A 16,866-nucleotide genomic window follows, 5' to 3' on the forward strand; every position below is an offset into this window, starting at 1 on the left:
CAGAACACATTTTCAATTGTGACAATGCCGCTGCAGGCATCTTGTCTTTCAAGCATAACAGCTAGTGGAGGAAAGCGAAGAGGAAGATAAAAGGTTGGAGAGGCATCCTAAAGCATAGATGGTATCAGGTCTTTTTCTAGGATCTGTGCTGAGAGGGGCGGACGGGGATCAGCAAGCTGCTGATGAAGACATCTTTGTTCCAGCAGGGACGAGTGGTCCCGCGTTCACTTTAATTAGAGCTTGTGCCGAGACAGTCACACATAAAACAAAAGGAAAAAGTGTCTTTCATGTGCTGTAAACGGTTCAACATTAAACATGTTACTATGCTAATCCAGTTTAAAACACATTCTTTTGATTATCACAGTGTTGTTTTCTAATCTCGTATTTAAAAGACAACCAGTGGCGAAAAAAAAGAAAAAGAAAATCCCCTCAGCCTGACACTCACATCCATTAACATGGTCATTAAAATGAAACAGTAAACAATCACCCTTCCTGCAACTGAAATCTCTTGTCACATTGACGTCAACAAAAACAAAAAAGCTGGGCTTCTTCAGACTGCTGGAAAATGGTTTAATGGGTTAATGCAGGCATTCTTGCAGACAACAACTTCATCTTTTTTGTTTCCAAACAAAAGAAGTTTCAACATCTCAACATGACTCTGAATGATGAGTAATATCATGTAAAAACGATGCTACTCTTTTAATTTACAAAATCCTCTGAAGTGTCGGTCACACCACACTACATACGAGACGGACTGAATAAACATGACAACCCCCCCATTGAAACACAGAATAACATTGCCAGTAGAAGTGATGCTCAGCATCCTACAAATATCCAAGCATGTTAGAGGACATTTTTGAACAAACTCAATTCATTTCATTCTGCACAAATATGTCAGATAATTGCAGAAAAAATAAAATGTTAAAAACAAAATTGGTACTTGGACACTTTCTTTGACAATAACATGACCATGCATTAGTCTCTCCACTTTTAGTTAACCACAATATATTGAGAATATATAATATCTGCAAGGTGGCAATACTAAGGACAGAAATTCTCAATTTAATCTATAACAGGTTCACAGACGCATGATCTGGAATATGTCATTCAGATGGGAGACTGAGTAAATACTTCCAATGTTTTAATATATTAGGGCCAAAGTATAGACACTTGTTTTCGTCTTACGTGTATTATAAGGATCGACACTGGGTCTTCATAATGGCAGATTACAGTTTTCCCCCACAAATACGCAATAGAACAGACTTTCTTGTACACTGGTCTTCTGAAGATGGTTCAACTGTCATTTACATAGAAATGGTGCCATCAATATGGGGCATACACATCTTTTAAAAGTGTAAAGAACTGACCTTGCACTGAAAGTGTTCATGCTTTTTAATGTCTAGTCACAAAACGGGCTAAACATTACAAATATATAATATTTCCCATTTAGTTAAACCTTTGTTACGTTCCTATAGAACTCCATATCAAAATGACTATTCATGGGAACTAGTGCAACCTGGAGGAGGCCTGGTCTTTGTGACAAGGCAGGCACAGAGTAAAATAGACAAGGTACTCTGGAGCAGCTCCAGAGCAATGGCAGATATATTAAGGCCATTTTTTAAATTACAGGAGAAAAAAACAGTAGCAGACAGCTTGACTTGCTACCCGGGCTGAACGGAATTCAGTTGGGGCAGCAAAGCAAGCAAGCAACACCAATTTTACCAATTTTACCCCCATCCGTTGATGTCATTGTCCACGTACCAGCCTCCCCAAATTCCTGGCCAGAAAGCTCCACTCTTCTGTATTCAAGTGTGTTCAGTTTTGGTGGAAATAAAGAGTGGTACCCTCGCCAGTCCGTCCTTTGTAAACCCATGCTTCAACCTCCAGTAAAGTCCTGGGGCACAGTCAGGCAGTCAGGACTGTTTTAGGCGCTTCCTGGGAAGACCAAAGGGTGGGCACTGTGCTGAAGCCAGGGCACGAAAGGCCTCGGCTACCAAGTGAGGATGGGATTGGATCATTGACTTCCAGCCTGCAGTCTCCATTATGTCTGTAGCATGACTGTAAGCACAGGCAAAATGAAGTTAACACACGACAATGTGCACATTAAAAATCAATAAACATAAATGAGATGGTAATGACAAAACAAATAAGGGGCACTTGATTTGTGAGTTGTATAGTAAACTTGAAAAGGGCCATTAGTTACTGTGCATAGGTTGAAATTAATGTCGGATTAGAACGTCTTCACATGCTGAATACAACAAAGACGGAAATAAGTTCAACATTTCAAGGTGTCCTATAACATCGCACTACATCACCTGGAAATCTTCCCATAGCGACCACCTCCCTTTTTTTTAAAAAAATTCTACAAATATTCCATTTCCAGGGTTTATCCAAGTATGAGTCTATTAATAACTTGGATACAAAGATATGGCGCTTCAAACTGAAAAGGCAAATAGCAGTCTGTCTGCCTGGGCTAAAACAATGAATTCTAATGCATCTGGTTGGGGGAAGAGATAAGAGTGTGTTATTAATCTTGTGTCACATATATCAGCTAATTACATACTTGCTATTCCAGTTCTTTCCATCTTTACAGCCCAGCTGTCTCAGGACACTGCACCTATGGCAAGGAGATAAAAAGGTAAGCATTCAGGGCTGGTAAACAGAAATGGCAGCAGGAATTTATCACTGGAGGTTTTTTTTTTTTTTTTTGCGATACTTGCCTGTTGATAAAATCTATGGCTTGTGCTTTGAGCTGCTCGGCACTGTGCAAGTCTGCTAGGATGAGGGTGTCGGCCACATTCTCCACTGAAAGGCTGTTGCACAAGGCCTCTTCACACATGACCTTTAAACGCTCCAGAGCGTACTGGGGTGGTGGGAGAGAGGGGGAAAACAAAAGCACTGGTGACACCCTGGATGCAAAGTTGGTTTGAAGTTTTGTGTCAAATATTCTGAATACACAAACAAGCCAGAGCTGCATCAGTATTTAATTATTGCAACTAGAAACAGGACAAAAACAGACCAGGATCCAAAATGTCCAACCACCAGGCTCCTTAAATATGTATTGCAATGTAAAAAAACAGGAATTACCCAATTTCACCAGATGGCGCATGTGATTTCTCACTTTTGCAATGATTGGGATGAATATTGGAGGGGGAAGTAAGGTTGTTGCTCAATATTCTGCTTCACTATTCAGTAAAACTTACCCATCAAATTCATGATCAGTACTATATTCATAAGCTTACCCTTAAAGAGGGGAACTCATCTGTCAATTGGTAAAAGAAAATAGTAGTTTTGTAAGATCATAGGATGCTTGATATTAAGGTCCCTTAAGAAACATTTCTTTACACATATAAAGCTGCATTGATTAGAAATTAAACCTCACATGAGCCTCAAACCGGGGAAATATAATGTGTACATCCACTGGCAACATAACACGTGATGGAAGAAAATCCAAACTAAACAAAACACTGCCCTGAAAGAAAGTTAGTTCCCAAACTGCCAAAAAGGTAATCCTAGTTCAGTAACATAATCATGTTGGCACACAAAGAGAACAGACAAGAAATGTTCATTATTGACGCATACCTAGCCCTACATCGAATAGAAACCGCATCACTAACTACTACTATTTTTTATAGGTTATCCATACTGACAAGATGAAGCTTGAAAGCTGTATATTTACACAACAGACCACATTATCTTTTGAGCCTCATTGACTTACATATAGTGCTGGCCTCTCCACTGCAAGGAGGCGCCAACTATTCATCAGATCAGCAACATTACCCACAGCTGGTACACCGAGCGCACCGCTCTTTATTTAAATTGCAGTTGTTGACTATCAACATTCTTCACACACATTTGTTTTTAAAGTGAGATACAAGAAGATTTACTTTATAGTTATTACTTTAACAATTACCCAAGTAAAAGTCTTTATATAAAACATCCCGAGATTAGTTTTCTATGTTTATCTTGTGGAATGAAAATGTGAATTTAATGGATTTCTCTGTCATTGTCTTTGCACAAAACACACTCACAAATAACCTGCTCTCAAAAAAACGGCAATACTTTAAATACAGCAATTTACACTTATTGTATTTTAAACACTGATATTTAAAATGTACCGTTCTGTTAATATTTGACCTTTTTTTGTTATGTCTTTAGGGTGTTTGTGTTTATATAAGCCATTACAGGTTTCTAACACACCCGCACATAAACTTTATGTCATGTGATTTGTATTAATGTGTGAGAAACGAAAACAACAAAAACAAAAGCAGGTCCAGGCTCACCATTGGAGAAACAGTGAGGTTACTGCTTCAATGCTTAAGTGACCCGATGTTACTCCCTTGACACAATACCTTGTGGTACACACATTTAAAAACAGCCAAATAAATCTAATAAATGTAAAATGAAAGTGCAATTTTTTTAATATCACTAAAATCATCATCTGAATTAATTTGGTAGTTGATTGGTCCAAGTGCTAAACAGTGTTTAAGTTCCATTACAAGATCATTTCAGGATGGGGCGCTTGGCTGGAGTTCAACACATGATTAATAACGTAACATGTTTACGTGGCATTTAACTTACACACTGAAGCAATGACTAAAATTGAATGAAAATTGAAGCTTTTATTCTTCCATCAAAAATAAGTTTTCCAAAAATATCAGCAAAGGTTTCAATTACTTGGGATCTTACTTTATCTGCAGCTGCCAGCAAGTTGTCTGCCATCTTCTCCAGGTTCGGGGCTTTTCCTGTATAGATGAAGCCCATCATTTCCTTAAAGACATCTGGGTCTACGTCACTGATGTCAACGCGGTTCTGCAAGGGAAGACGAGAGGAATCTGTTTTACATTCAACTTGGCAACTAAAAGATATTCCATGAAAGACATTATCACCGAGTTAGGATGAGTATTTGAGCAATAATTACTGAATATAAAGGAAGTGTAGCGTTGTAGTATGTAGTAACATGATGAAACTAGTTATTCTTACCTTTTTACTCTCCTCCATTTCATGTTCAAACATAGCGTTAAAGACCGGTGACCTCGCTGTCGAGGAAATAAATCCAACATTTAGAAATATAATGACCAGTAAACATCTTAACACCAAAGAAATAGTTAGTACATCAAGAACTACAAACATTGTGTCACGTGGCAGATAAAAGAGCTTTGATTAAACAGCATGGGACACAGTGGTCTTATAAAAATAAATAAAAGCTAATGGATTAAGCACAAAACATCAGTGTTGAACTATGACAGTCTTAAATCTGTCTAAATCCGTATAGCTGCCACTTTGTCAGCACTTCCCCCTGACCACTGCAGCTGCCACCATGTCTAATGACGACAAGCTGGAGAGGAGAGCCAGCCTCTCAATCTCTTGGCTCCTACAGTCATCTGGGTCAAGCAGGACCAAGCAGGGGTAGTGGGGATTAGCGCCCACTGCAGAACTAGTGCTCTACAAATCAAGCCAGGAATACAGACCCTTTGAGGTGCTTATAGCTCTCCACGAGAGGCCATTAAGAAGAGGCATAGACATGTCTAGCTAGGACCATTTTGGGAGATTCTCTCCTGGTTGCTGTTTGCTAAAGTGCTGGGTACGGGGCCAGTCTTACCTGCAAGGATGGATTTGTGGGCTTTGAACTCCTGCCCTCCCACATAGAGGCTGCAGTCTGTGAAGCGTGAACACTCCCACAGGTTCCCCAGGTCATCAGACAGCTGACACTCCGGTACCTTCAGCATGTTCATGTTGGACTGGCCCGAAATGTTAACAGAGTCTTGGACAACGCTTACCTGTATGTGGGAAACATCACAGAGAGAACAACACTGCTCAAGCAGTCTCATCAAGGCTAAACATGCTAACAAATCCAGCAGCAAAAATGTTTGACTGCATTTGAGAACAGTGTCATTTCCTTTTAATGTTTTGCTTCCTTTAAAGCATATTTTACAGACTGAGAAACCTACAGTGGGAGGGACACTTGCTTGAAACTAAAATTAATCAACTTTGCTAAAACACCTAAATGATGAGGAAAAGCATTTTGTCTTTAATTTAAATGCAATTTGTTTATCAAAGTGGCAATTTCCCTGAAATTGTTGAATCTCTGTAACTGCTATCTGGCACACCGTCTGGTCCTCGCAGTATTTGGCCAAATACATTTAAATTAAAATCCATTGACACCTCATTTAACTTCCTGAACATTTCAGCAGACATTTATTCTTCTTGACACACTGAATTCAATTATTTCGAAAACAAGCATTGTTGTAAATGATTTAAGATGGAGGAAGCATTTCACTTCCTAAAAGCTTAATGTCATTTGAAGCAAATGTCAACAGTGAGTTTGTAGTTAAAATGGCACAGCAGCTTAAACTCAAGTGTAAAGTGGTCATAACAAGAATTAGGAGACTCTAGCCTTTATTCACTTAAGGTTACACTGGGGATACAAATACTGCAATCCAACAGTGACGTGATTTTGATGCTTTTATCAAAGAATCAATGCAGCAATTCAGTGTGTATGCCACAAGCAATACAACAGCAGCTCAGACACATGGCACTGGTATGCAAAACTCACACCCGAATGGAATTGGCATCCACAATTGATATACAATTACTCATTAGCAAACCTATACCACTGAGATTACAGCTAGTTTTCAAATAATTTACCTTCCAACTCAAACTAATTTCTAGTACAGATAACATCGAACAAGCATATGTAACAGATGGTATGTGTTGTTCCCTATACCAATAAACGATACAGATTTGAGAGATGGATGCGTTCTCTGGACAGACAAGTATGGATGAGGAGGGAAAGTGTGCCAACCCAATCAATAATCTTCCCAAATGAGTCTCCAAGTTAAAAAAATAAAGAAATCCTCTTCCATTGCTTTGGTATTGTAGCATACATCATCATTGCAAATAGAAGGGAGGAAGGTGTGGCACAGCACTTTCGGTAATTTGGGTAAAATTACAGCATTCATAAACTAGTTTGAGTTTCCGCCTTGCGGTTGTATGCCTCTTCAGTTTACACCAATGCCTGTACAAAATGTCATCACTTCATGTTTTTGTCCAATTAGACATTTATGTGAAATTGTCATAGTGAGCGTATGAATTCTTGAGTTATGGCCAAAAACATATTTTGTGAGGTCACAGTGACCTTGAACCTTTGTCCACCAAATTCTAATCACTTCATCCTTGAGTCCAAGTGGACGTTTGTCCCAAATCTGAAGAACTTCTCTCAATGCGTTGCTGAGATATTGCGTTCACTAGAATGGTACGGATGTGAGGTCACAGTGACACCTGAGGCGAACCAAACACACTGCACCTCTTCATCATTGAAGAATAAATGGAAAGCAACAACATAACAATTACCTCACAAAACAGGGTAAGCTTGTCATCGGGTAAGAGTCCATTGGCTTCATCAAGGAGGAAATCTCTCCTAATAAATTTTTTGAAGCCCCAGTCTTTGCCTTGGACAAATCTATATGCTCTTTGGCTTTCTGAAATGAGAAGAAAATAATGCCTTGTCTTGATATTGCAAGTTAGAAAAAATGAATGAAAGTGGAGTTATAAAAAGAAACACCAAATGTACAGCATTACTAGATGTGGTGACGTTCTGATTGCTTGTACTCACCCATCGCTTTTGTCTCCTCTCTTTTAGCGTTCAGCAAAGAAAACTTGAACTTTGCTCTGACTTCACTTTTTGGACAACTAACAAGAAGTAAATACAATGAAAGATAATCTTTGCTTTCATCATCAAGTCCCTTTGGATTGACTCGCAGACACCTGGCAAGAAAACAGATAACACTGCACATCAGTAACATTTCAAACTCGAACGACGACAGCTTTGACTGCTTTTATCACTTTTGTGAGAACACAATACGATGGCGGGCCTGCAGGGGTGATTATCTCTCGCTTTGAGACTGTATTTATCACTTGTGTGCAGAGTTCCCACAGTAAAACAAAACATGCAGACTTTTCAATGACATTCATGTTCGTGTTTAGGGAGATACAAGGACATGAGATCATGGATGAGATCAAACTTGAGCAGATAGATGAATGCAAAAAGCTAATGTTATTTGTATGTGGTTTTACAATCCTACAATTGTTGATAAAGTGTGAAGGATTTTCACATCCTACAAACAATGCATTACAGTCAGAGGTTTATCTTGAGTACTGACCATTTCATTTTGTCATTAGGGCCCGAGGAGAACGTTGAGCTCTTCAACACCTCCCCCATTTCTTCTCTGCAAAAACTAAAGTTGTTTATGGTCCACATGTACGAAAACTTCACTACTTTGACCTTGGAAGAAGAAACATGCAGAACCATCAGACCAAAGCTCTGCGTTTGTTTTATTGAAATACAGTAAAACAAATTGTCTGCTGAAAAGGCAATAACTAATAAAACTTGGAATGAAATATCAGTAGCTCGATATGACTTGAAAATATTTATTAAGCCATCGGCAACATTATCAATTCTATTGATTTGTGTCTATAACATGATTTGATGAGTTTCGTTAGCGCCCATACCTGTGTGTAACACCAGCTCTCTGCCACAGGTCCACTTGACATCTCCCCAGGAGGAGGAGGGGTGGGAACCCGTGACATCACTGGCTTCGGAGTACCACTCACTTTCGTCCTTAAAGCACTAATCATTGCAAGATGACAAGTAACATTAATTTTGCACAAATTGACAGCATAAATAACACATATGGAATCAATTCCCCATGCCAACTGTCTGGTCAGAATAAGCCTGACAGAAACAAGGTGATAAAATATTTCACATAATATGAATCTGCTTGTATTCTTGTCACCAAATATGATGCAAAATAGTCTGCACACTGTATCCTGAAGTCTTGTACTTCAATGACACCTGACACAACATTTGGGAAATGAGTTTAACTATGGGATAGGAGAAAACAACGTAAAGTATTTCCACTGCAGGTTTCAGTATGTGCAGTGATTAGTATTGTACATGTATTTAATGCTAAATGGTAAATTGTATGTTCTGTGATGATGAATGAATCAGTGCCTACTTAAATGCAGAATGGACTAACGACACAGCTTCTGTCATTTCAAAGCTATTCTCAACCAACCAATACAACCAATTAAATGACAGTGTTGACACATTGCATACAAGTTTGTATGGGCAGTTAGGTTGTCAAAAAAAAAGTCCAACAAGAAACCAACAACCGATAGCAACAGCCACCTTTCATATCCTTGACGGTGAAAAGATGTGCATTAATGAATAGTCTTAAAACAATTGCCAGGTGCCATTATAAACATTAAAACAAGTCTTGCTTGCTATAATCACTCCATTTAGTCTTGGACATTAAACGATGCCAGATCGGGCAACTGGTAATCACAAGTAACTATGACACACGAGGAGAAATGATGTGCCCTGTGTCCTGACATTCCATTTTTGTGATCATGAGCAAAGCTTTTCTCAAAACTTGGGTATAACCTCTAACCGATTCAGTTTGTTCATGAGCTGAGGAAGAATGAGACACGTGGATTGCCATCTAGGCAGTTTTACTGGAAACCCACTGTCGAAAAACAACTTCTCATGACATGGTGAGGTGAATTTGGTAGTGACTAAACAGTGCTGCACAGTAACCCTTGTATAGGTCGAGCTGCTAGTTACAGGCTTTGGCTAGTAAACCTGTGTAGATTATGGTGAATAAAGTAAACGCAACATGTTGTTTTAGTCTTAAACAGCCATGTTTCATGTGGAAACGTGCCAATTTAATTAAACTTAAGCGGCACAACTGTTAAGCCAGCAGCATACCAGAGTCACCACAAAAACAGCCATGTTCACACATGCACGTTTGTTATAGCAGAAACATATTTGCAAGTATTTTTTGTTCCCTTCTCACTTGACAATAAGGGACACATCTCCTTTTGGGGGGTCAGCTCATTTCATTTCATCTTTCTCACAAAGTGAAGGTCATATCTAAGCCTCTAAACCCCTCTGATCAAGCCATCTCAGAGTAAGGCATTTCCAATTATTCTTGGTATAACATTTTTTGTAGAACTGGAAAATGAGGATAGAGGCAACAACCTACAACTGTAAAACAAGTACATCTTTAGTTCCGATATATACTTAACATAACATATTGTACTTGATGCAAGAAATCACAACAAAGTGTCTCCATGGCAAGATGACATGAAGGCAGCGCCAGAGTTTACTTTCTTTCTGTATGAGTGTCCTGCCATGTGACTTACAATATGCATTGCAGAATCGCTGCTTCTCAGAGTAAAAGTTAACTTGGATGCATCACTGTTGTTTTTTTGTGTTTATACACAGCTTTCAGCTTTTTTCTTTGTTTACATTAAAAAAAGATTATTTTTGAGGCTCTACATATTTAAATGTGTGAGATAGTGTGCACTTTAACCATGTTAGCACATGAAGTCTAATTGATGAACAGACTTCAAGCTAGTGAGTATACAGATATCTGCTTACATTGACAAGTTAGAGAACTTTGCAGAACACTACAGCAACTGAACCACCTTGAGCTATAATGATAAATATGATAACATAATCATGCAGCAGCAGCAACGCAATTAAACATTCTCATCACCTCTTGAATGGTTGAAATGTACAAAGATGCAATTTTTCTAAATTATCACAGGATCCCCCATGGCCCCATCTTCATGTTCCACTCTAGGGAGAAAAAAACAACATACATTAAGAATATAAATGGACCCGATCATCTAAAAATAATTAAAGTTAGCCACTAACGTTACTGAAGTATCTAGCAATAAAGCCACAGTTCTCACGATAAACCATACCTGACACATACACTTGTGGATATCAATTATCCAGCTGACAATAAAGTGACACCACTAGAAAATTAGAGCTTTCAAACCAGTCAAGAATGCCACGTTATTAAACATTGAGGGCAACAGTTCACGCTAAGAAAGCAGATTGATAGCACACATTGGTAGTGTAGCAAGGCCGTAAGCATGTTAAACTGATTGTTTAAAGCTATATCGTATAGACTAGCATTCGTATAGACTAACTGTTCGGCCTATAAGCTAGTCTGTTAAATTAGCTAACTCAAGATTCACCTGCAACTTTGTTTGGCTAACACATTAGCTTGAGTCGTACAACATCTCCTAAGACAACAGAAATGATGCTATCAGAAGAGGCAACTAGCTAGTTTGCATAAACGTTAGTTTGAAGTTAAATGATCGCATCTTTAATTGGTGTCACAGCTTACTTTAGCCTATATGCTGTTCGAGATGTGAGCGGATGTAACTACCATTAGTACAAAACATTGAAATCACTAGAAAGCAACAGCTCAATATTCGTAACATCAGCTAAAGTGTCAACACTAAATTCCAAACCATCATCAACATCGCTTCACGATTTTACTTCACCGGCCTTGTTGTTCTTTACACATTTAGTTAGTTTACCCGATAATAATATTTTAAGAAGGTGAACAATTAGATTCCCGAATGTGTCATACATGTGTGAAATACGTCTTTAGCTAAACCAAGCTAACATTAATGTTTCAGCAAGATTAATGTTAACTTCACTTTAGCCTTAGACCGCAAATGCAGCTAACACTGATCAGCTATCTTAGCACAAAACATATTAACAATACATCTGTCCACAAATTAGCAGGCTGACTTACATTAGCTACGTTACTCATTGTTGCAACACAAACTAGCAGAGGATACCCCAAGTTAAGTTGGTAATGTGCTGTTTAGACCCCGCATTACCCGGTGTAAAACAAAGGGCCTTCACTGATGTCTGTGACAGGATGCTAACTAACCAAGCTAACGTAAACCCTCACGTTTTGGTACAATCTGCTGGTGGGAAAACAACAGCGGCTAACTAGCAGCTAGCCAAAGCTAATCTCTGCACTGGCTGCTCACAAAAAGTTTAAAAAGACATGGTGACGGCGTACCTTTCAATTTCATACTTCCATATATATCGAATGACGCATATAGCTTTGTGTCACAGTCGCTCGTTTCACCCTCCGTTACTTTAAACTCTTTTTCACTCAGTCTCTTCACAAGGTTTCTTTGTCTAATTTATATCTGTGCTAGCTTACATCTGTCTAGCTGGCTGGTAGCTTAACAGGCTAGAAAATATATATATTGCGCATGCGCGAAATTTGGATCACATCCTGCTTTATCTCATTTTATCCGCTGAACCCAGACAAAAACACCAATAATAATGACAATAATATTAATAGTAGTAGTAACGATAAACAGAAATAATAATATCTAATAACACTAATAATAATAGGTATGTTCCTAAAATAAGTTCAGATAAGTGTTTAAAATAAAGTTAAATAAAAAAATGACAATAATAATAATAATAATAATAATAACATTAAAAGCACATTAATTGAAGTGCTCTTCTGAAGTACACTCTGAAGATGGCTACTATTGTTCATTTTTGTTTCTTTTTAGCCAAACGTTTGAAAAACGTTCCATTTGTACATTTGTTTCACAGCTGTACAGATTACTCTAGAGCAGGGGTGTCAAACTCATTTTAGTTCAGGGGCCACATACAGCACAATTTAATCTCAAGTGGGCCGGACCAGTAAAATCATAGCATAATAACCTATAAATAACGGAAAAAAATTCCCTTCGTTTTTGTACAAGAAAATACAAGTACATTCTGAAAATGTTCAAATTTAATGAACTATCTTTTTACATAACATTAACAACAACCTAACATTTCTTAAGAAACAAAAGGTGCAATTTCAACAATATTATGCCTCAGTTTATCATGTACTCATGTGCATTATATCTGGAACAGTACTTTACTTTATGATTTACTTTATTTTTTACACTTTGCAAAGTCATCCCGTGGGCCGGATTGGACCCTCTGGCGGGCCGGTTTTGGCCCCCATTCCGCATGTTTTACACCCCTGGTCTAGAGCCTCCACATGATGATTATTCAGACAAGATGCAACATACAATTACTTAAACATGGTGTAGGCCTATTGGTAATTTAAGGCGCCGATATATGAAGTAGTTTATCCTAGTTCTACATGGACCTTAAATACTCATAATATTTAAGCAGGCTACACTTTAGAAAAAAAATAGCTTTTAACTTTTTGTTAATAATGTTATATTTTGGTTTTGAAGGAAACATGTTTCTTTTAGACCCAGTGTATGTCGGATGCCATGTCCCTCTTTTGTGCACTTTCCTCTTTTGTAAATTATGATGAGATTGATCTTACAAAAAATGGCAGTGTTTTAGTTTTTAACCTCAAAATAAGGACATTTTGTAGAGCGGCAAGAAATGCAATGCAAACAATGTGAGTGTGTGTGTGTGTGTGTGTGTGTGTGTGTGTGTGTGTGTGTGTGTGTGTGTGTGTGTGTGTGTGTGTGTGTGTGTGTGTGTGTGTGAGAGAGTGTGGGGGAGGGGTGCTCATCATCTGCCTATTATATGTATAATAGCCCATCTTCATAGGCGAGAGACACATAAAAAATAAAAATGGAGCCTTGATATAATGTAGCTTATAGGATAGATGAAACCCCCAACTGCAGCTCATTCTCATCCTGCCTTCACACTGTCTCTTCTGTCTGCTTCTAATGTTTCTCGTCTAGCAAACACAGAGCAGCTTGGGGTAAGCCATTCTCTGAAACAATAGTCTATAATGGCTCCCTGTAGGCCTGTGATAACTAATTCCCTTTCAGATGGATGGACACTGTGCTGCAGAATGAGCGAGAAATGGCTCCTCTGCACCAATCAGTCTACATTCATAGACAAAGTACAGTACAGTCTGTGAATCTTTGCACCGTTTAGAGACGAGAAACACCAAAACACCTATGAAAGCCAGTTTGGGGTTCAAATATACTGTAAATACAGCAGCAAAATGTCACATTTTGATATTGAAGCCCACATCAAATGTCTTTGATATCATAGCTCTGACCCATCTTGAAGCAGAAGGGATGGATGATAATATCACAGTTGAAGAGATACAGGAATGTCTATCAGGAATTGAAATCAGTTTAATTTAAGTGCAGGGAAACAGGCTGTACTAAATGTGTCCTCGGACAACATTGTCCTACAATTCAAGAATAGGGAGACTCAGGAATAATCAGTTAATTGCATTTATCTGCTATTCTTTGAAAAGCGCTGACATTGAATAAATGGGAGTGGAGCACAGCGTGATCACCTGAATACTAAGCTTTTTTAAAGTGTTGTATCAGTTTGATTGTCATATTTTATTTTCTTTGTGCATTTTTGGCTTCTGGATGAATAGCACTGAATACCTGTTTTGTGTCTTTGTTCTATTTGATTTGTTCATCAAGTATGAAAAGCCCTCTGCATGAATGTCTCCATAAACAATATCTGTGACATTTCTCTACCTCCAACCTACAATAGAGTTCTAATTAGGAGGAGCTCAAAATACTACTGATATTATTCCTGACAAGTATTCAATGCCCTCGTTGATGAAGACTGATATAGGCAGAAATGATTAACAGGAAGAAAAAGGCTGCAGTGACAAGACGAGCCCCGGTGACCTTATCAGAACACAGTTGTACAGATGTCGAGAGCAAAATTGAGTCCGACATTAGTCACACATTTTTTTCTTCCAGTGTCTTGGAAATAAAGTTATAAAACTGAACAAAGGAGACAGTAGAAAAGCCCAAAGAATCCAATTTCATCGAATTTGATTAAGTCTAAGCAATACAATATATGGTAATGTTGAAAAGATTGATATGGAAAAATAGCTATTAGTTGATCAGTGCTGAAGAAAGTTCTTAATTCACTTTAGTTTTCTATAAATAAAATCAATAAAAAACAGATAAACACACATTTTCTTCCAAGGTAGTGAATAAGTATTTTGAGATAAGGTGCTCACATTGAAGTTTTTGTTGAATATTGTTACCTGGCTTATCTACATCTACATTCATATGTTCCCAACAGTGCTTTCAACCACCTCTTGAGAGATGCCTGAAGATGAATCTACTATAACTAACACCTAACGCGAAACACAACATGAATGCATTGTGTTCTGGTCCGTTGTGTCTCCCGTCATTAGAGAAACGTATCCCTCTGTCTCGCCTGTGATTGATCGACTGGAGATTTTTTGACATAAGTGGAAATCTTACTATTGTCTTTATGTTTTATCTGTGGAAATAAGAAAAAATGCACCACCAAACAACAAAAACTGTTGTTTGAATGAACATCTTTAGTAGTAAATTGTTCATTTGAATATTGCCCTGAAACATGATTAATCTAATCCCAGCTACATGAAATGCTAATAATCTTGTGGGTTGTCATTAACATTGTCTACTGCATCACCTTGAATACCCTTGCCAAACTAATCACACTGGTGTAAAGAGAATGCATGGAATATTTCATGAAAAATATGCAAAGTGGAAATGAGTCTTTCCTTTCACTAGGAAGATCATTTTTTTTTCAAATCTCTGTGACATCCAACGTGTCCTATATTTCATTTTAGTGTGCATCCATATTTTGTGTAGTTGATGAAATACATGCAACATGTTAATCTTTATCTATGGTTACGTAAACAACTAGAAGTTGGTGTACGGTTTACAAGTTCTGTCATCTTTAGCACTAAATACTCATTACTGATGGGGGTTTTTTTGCACTGTGAGCAGTGTTTTACTCAATTTATTTTGTCTGCTCTGAAATGTTTATTGCTGTTTATTATAAATGTACTTTCATCTACACATCACTTGTGTTACAGGGAAAAACATTTGGCAAACATGCCTCAGGGAAGCCCAGTCTGTACTTTCATCTTCATGAAGCTGAGGTATCGTTTTAATGCACAACAAAGTACAGCAGCAACAGCAGTTGAAGTCAAGCAGCACTTCTGTGTCTTGCAGTATACTGTCAATTTCACACATGGGCTGCCAGTCAAGAGCGAAAGTGCATATAATCCATGGGCAGGTTTATGAATAACTACACACATAATGAGCTTGATCCAGTGAAATCCATTTTCCCCCTCCACCAACATGTGTACAGCTCTTTTACTCACAGTGACACACTTTGTTAGATGTGTATTACAATGTCACACTTAGTAACGGTTCACCTTTTCAGAGTACATTGATAATCCCTCCAGAAAAATGTTTAAAGTTTCTAAATAAATGCAGAATTCCAGTGTCGGGCAGAAAGTCACTTCTATTCAGTAAACATAAGAAATGAATTCATTCTTGTTGCATGTCATCGATGAAGGTCTGTGTTCAATTTTATTTAGATCGTTGAAAAACTGAAGTCCACGATTCTACTCTCAGTGCCCATATTTGAAATGTGCAGCTCCATTGAGCCTGAGCATTGGACCGGGACTCCTAAGATGTAATCATTGAATAAGCTTTAAAAACCTTTTTTCTCTCTTCCCGCTATTGAAAAGAGATTTTGCCTCCTTCAGTGAGTGGGTTAGATTCTGCTAACTGTGCTTATTCAGTGGACAGAAGTGGGATTTCCAATGCTGCTATGTATTCTATTTTGTGAACAAGTGAAAGGTCTAACAAATTCACTTTTAGCATATAAAGTTACATTATGTTTGCACTTTTTGTACGTCGCTTTGGACAAAAGTGTCAGCTAAATGAACTGTAATGTAATGTAATGTAATTATAAAATCACTGTCTGTCTGCATGCCCAATTACAACCTGTGAGTGATTCTAGACCTGTTTAAAAATGTGACAAAGCACAACTAGGTTTATTAAATGTGTGACATGCCAAAAATCTTCAGGGTTATAACACCAACGTTTAACACTAGAGTTGGCAGAAAATGAACTGTGAGGCGAGTGCAGGAGGATTAATGAGATTAAATGATACTTTATTCCATTTTCGTTCTTCTCAATTAAATGCTTTCTATGTTTTCTTTCCCAACAATCTTTGAGTCTTTTCAGGATTTTGACAGGGCTGATTATGTGGCGTGG

General features: G+C 38.0%; 1 protein-coding gene across 2 annotated transcripts; it reads right to left on the minus strand.

The window, feature by feature from the left end:
- Positions 1 to 546: 546 nt before the first annotated feature.
- spopla (speckle type BTB/POZ protein like a) lies at positions 547 to 12,090 on the minus strand. Of its 2 annotated transcripts, none has more exons than XM_029459063.1 (12): positions 11,898 to 12,090; positions 10,563 to 10,645; positions 8,512 to 8,629; positions 8,163 to 8,284; positions 7,616 to 7,767; positions 7,354 to 7,481; positions 5,603 to 5,780; positions 4,984 to 5,039; positions 4,690 to 4,812; positions 2,721 to 2,863; positions 2,564 to 2,617; positions 547 to 2,058 (listed from the first exon to the last, which is right to left on the minus strand). In XM_029459063.1, exons 3-12 carry the CDS (start codon positions 8,587 to 8,589, stop codon positions 1,914 to 1,916), a joined length of 1,179 nt encoding a protein of 392 aa, XP_029314923.1. In that variant the 5' UTR covers positions 8,590 to 8,629; positions 10,563 to 10,645; positions 11,898 to 12,090; the 3' UTR covers positions 547 to 1,913. The 2 variants fall into 2 exon arrangements, with proteins under 2 accessions (XP_029314923.1, XP_029314924.1); XM_029459064.1 differs by lacking the exon at positions 11,898 to 12,090 and adding an exon at positions 11,622 to 11,716 and having other exon boundaries at positions 1,914 to 2,058.
- Between the last annotated feature and the right edge of the window lie 4,776 nt (positions 12,091 to 16,866).

This window comes from Cottoperca gobio, chromosome 21 (genome assembly GCF_900634415.1).
Source record: "Cottoperca gobio chromosome 21, fCotGob3.1, whole genome shotgun sequence".
Lineage (NCBI taxonomy): Eukaryota > Metazoa > Chordata > Actinopteri > Perciformes > Bovichtidae > Cottoperca > Cottoperca gobio.

Coding starts and splice junctions, on each gene's coding strand:
- spopla (XM_029459063.1), bottom strand. CDS start 8,589: ATGTCACGGGTTCCCACCCCTCCTCCTCCTGGGGAGATGTCAAGTGGA. Junction 7,768..8,162: donor CCTAATGACAAAATGAAATG/GTCAGTACTCAA, acceptor TTTTCTTGCCAG/GTGTCTGCGAGTCAATCCAA. Junction 4,813..4,983: donor AAATGGAGGAGAGTAAAAAG/GTAAGAATAACT, acceptor CTTCCCTTGCAG/AACCGCGTTGACATCAGTGA.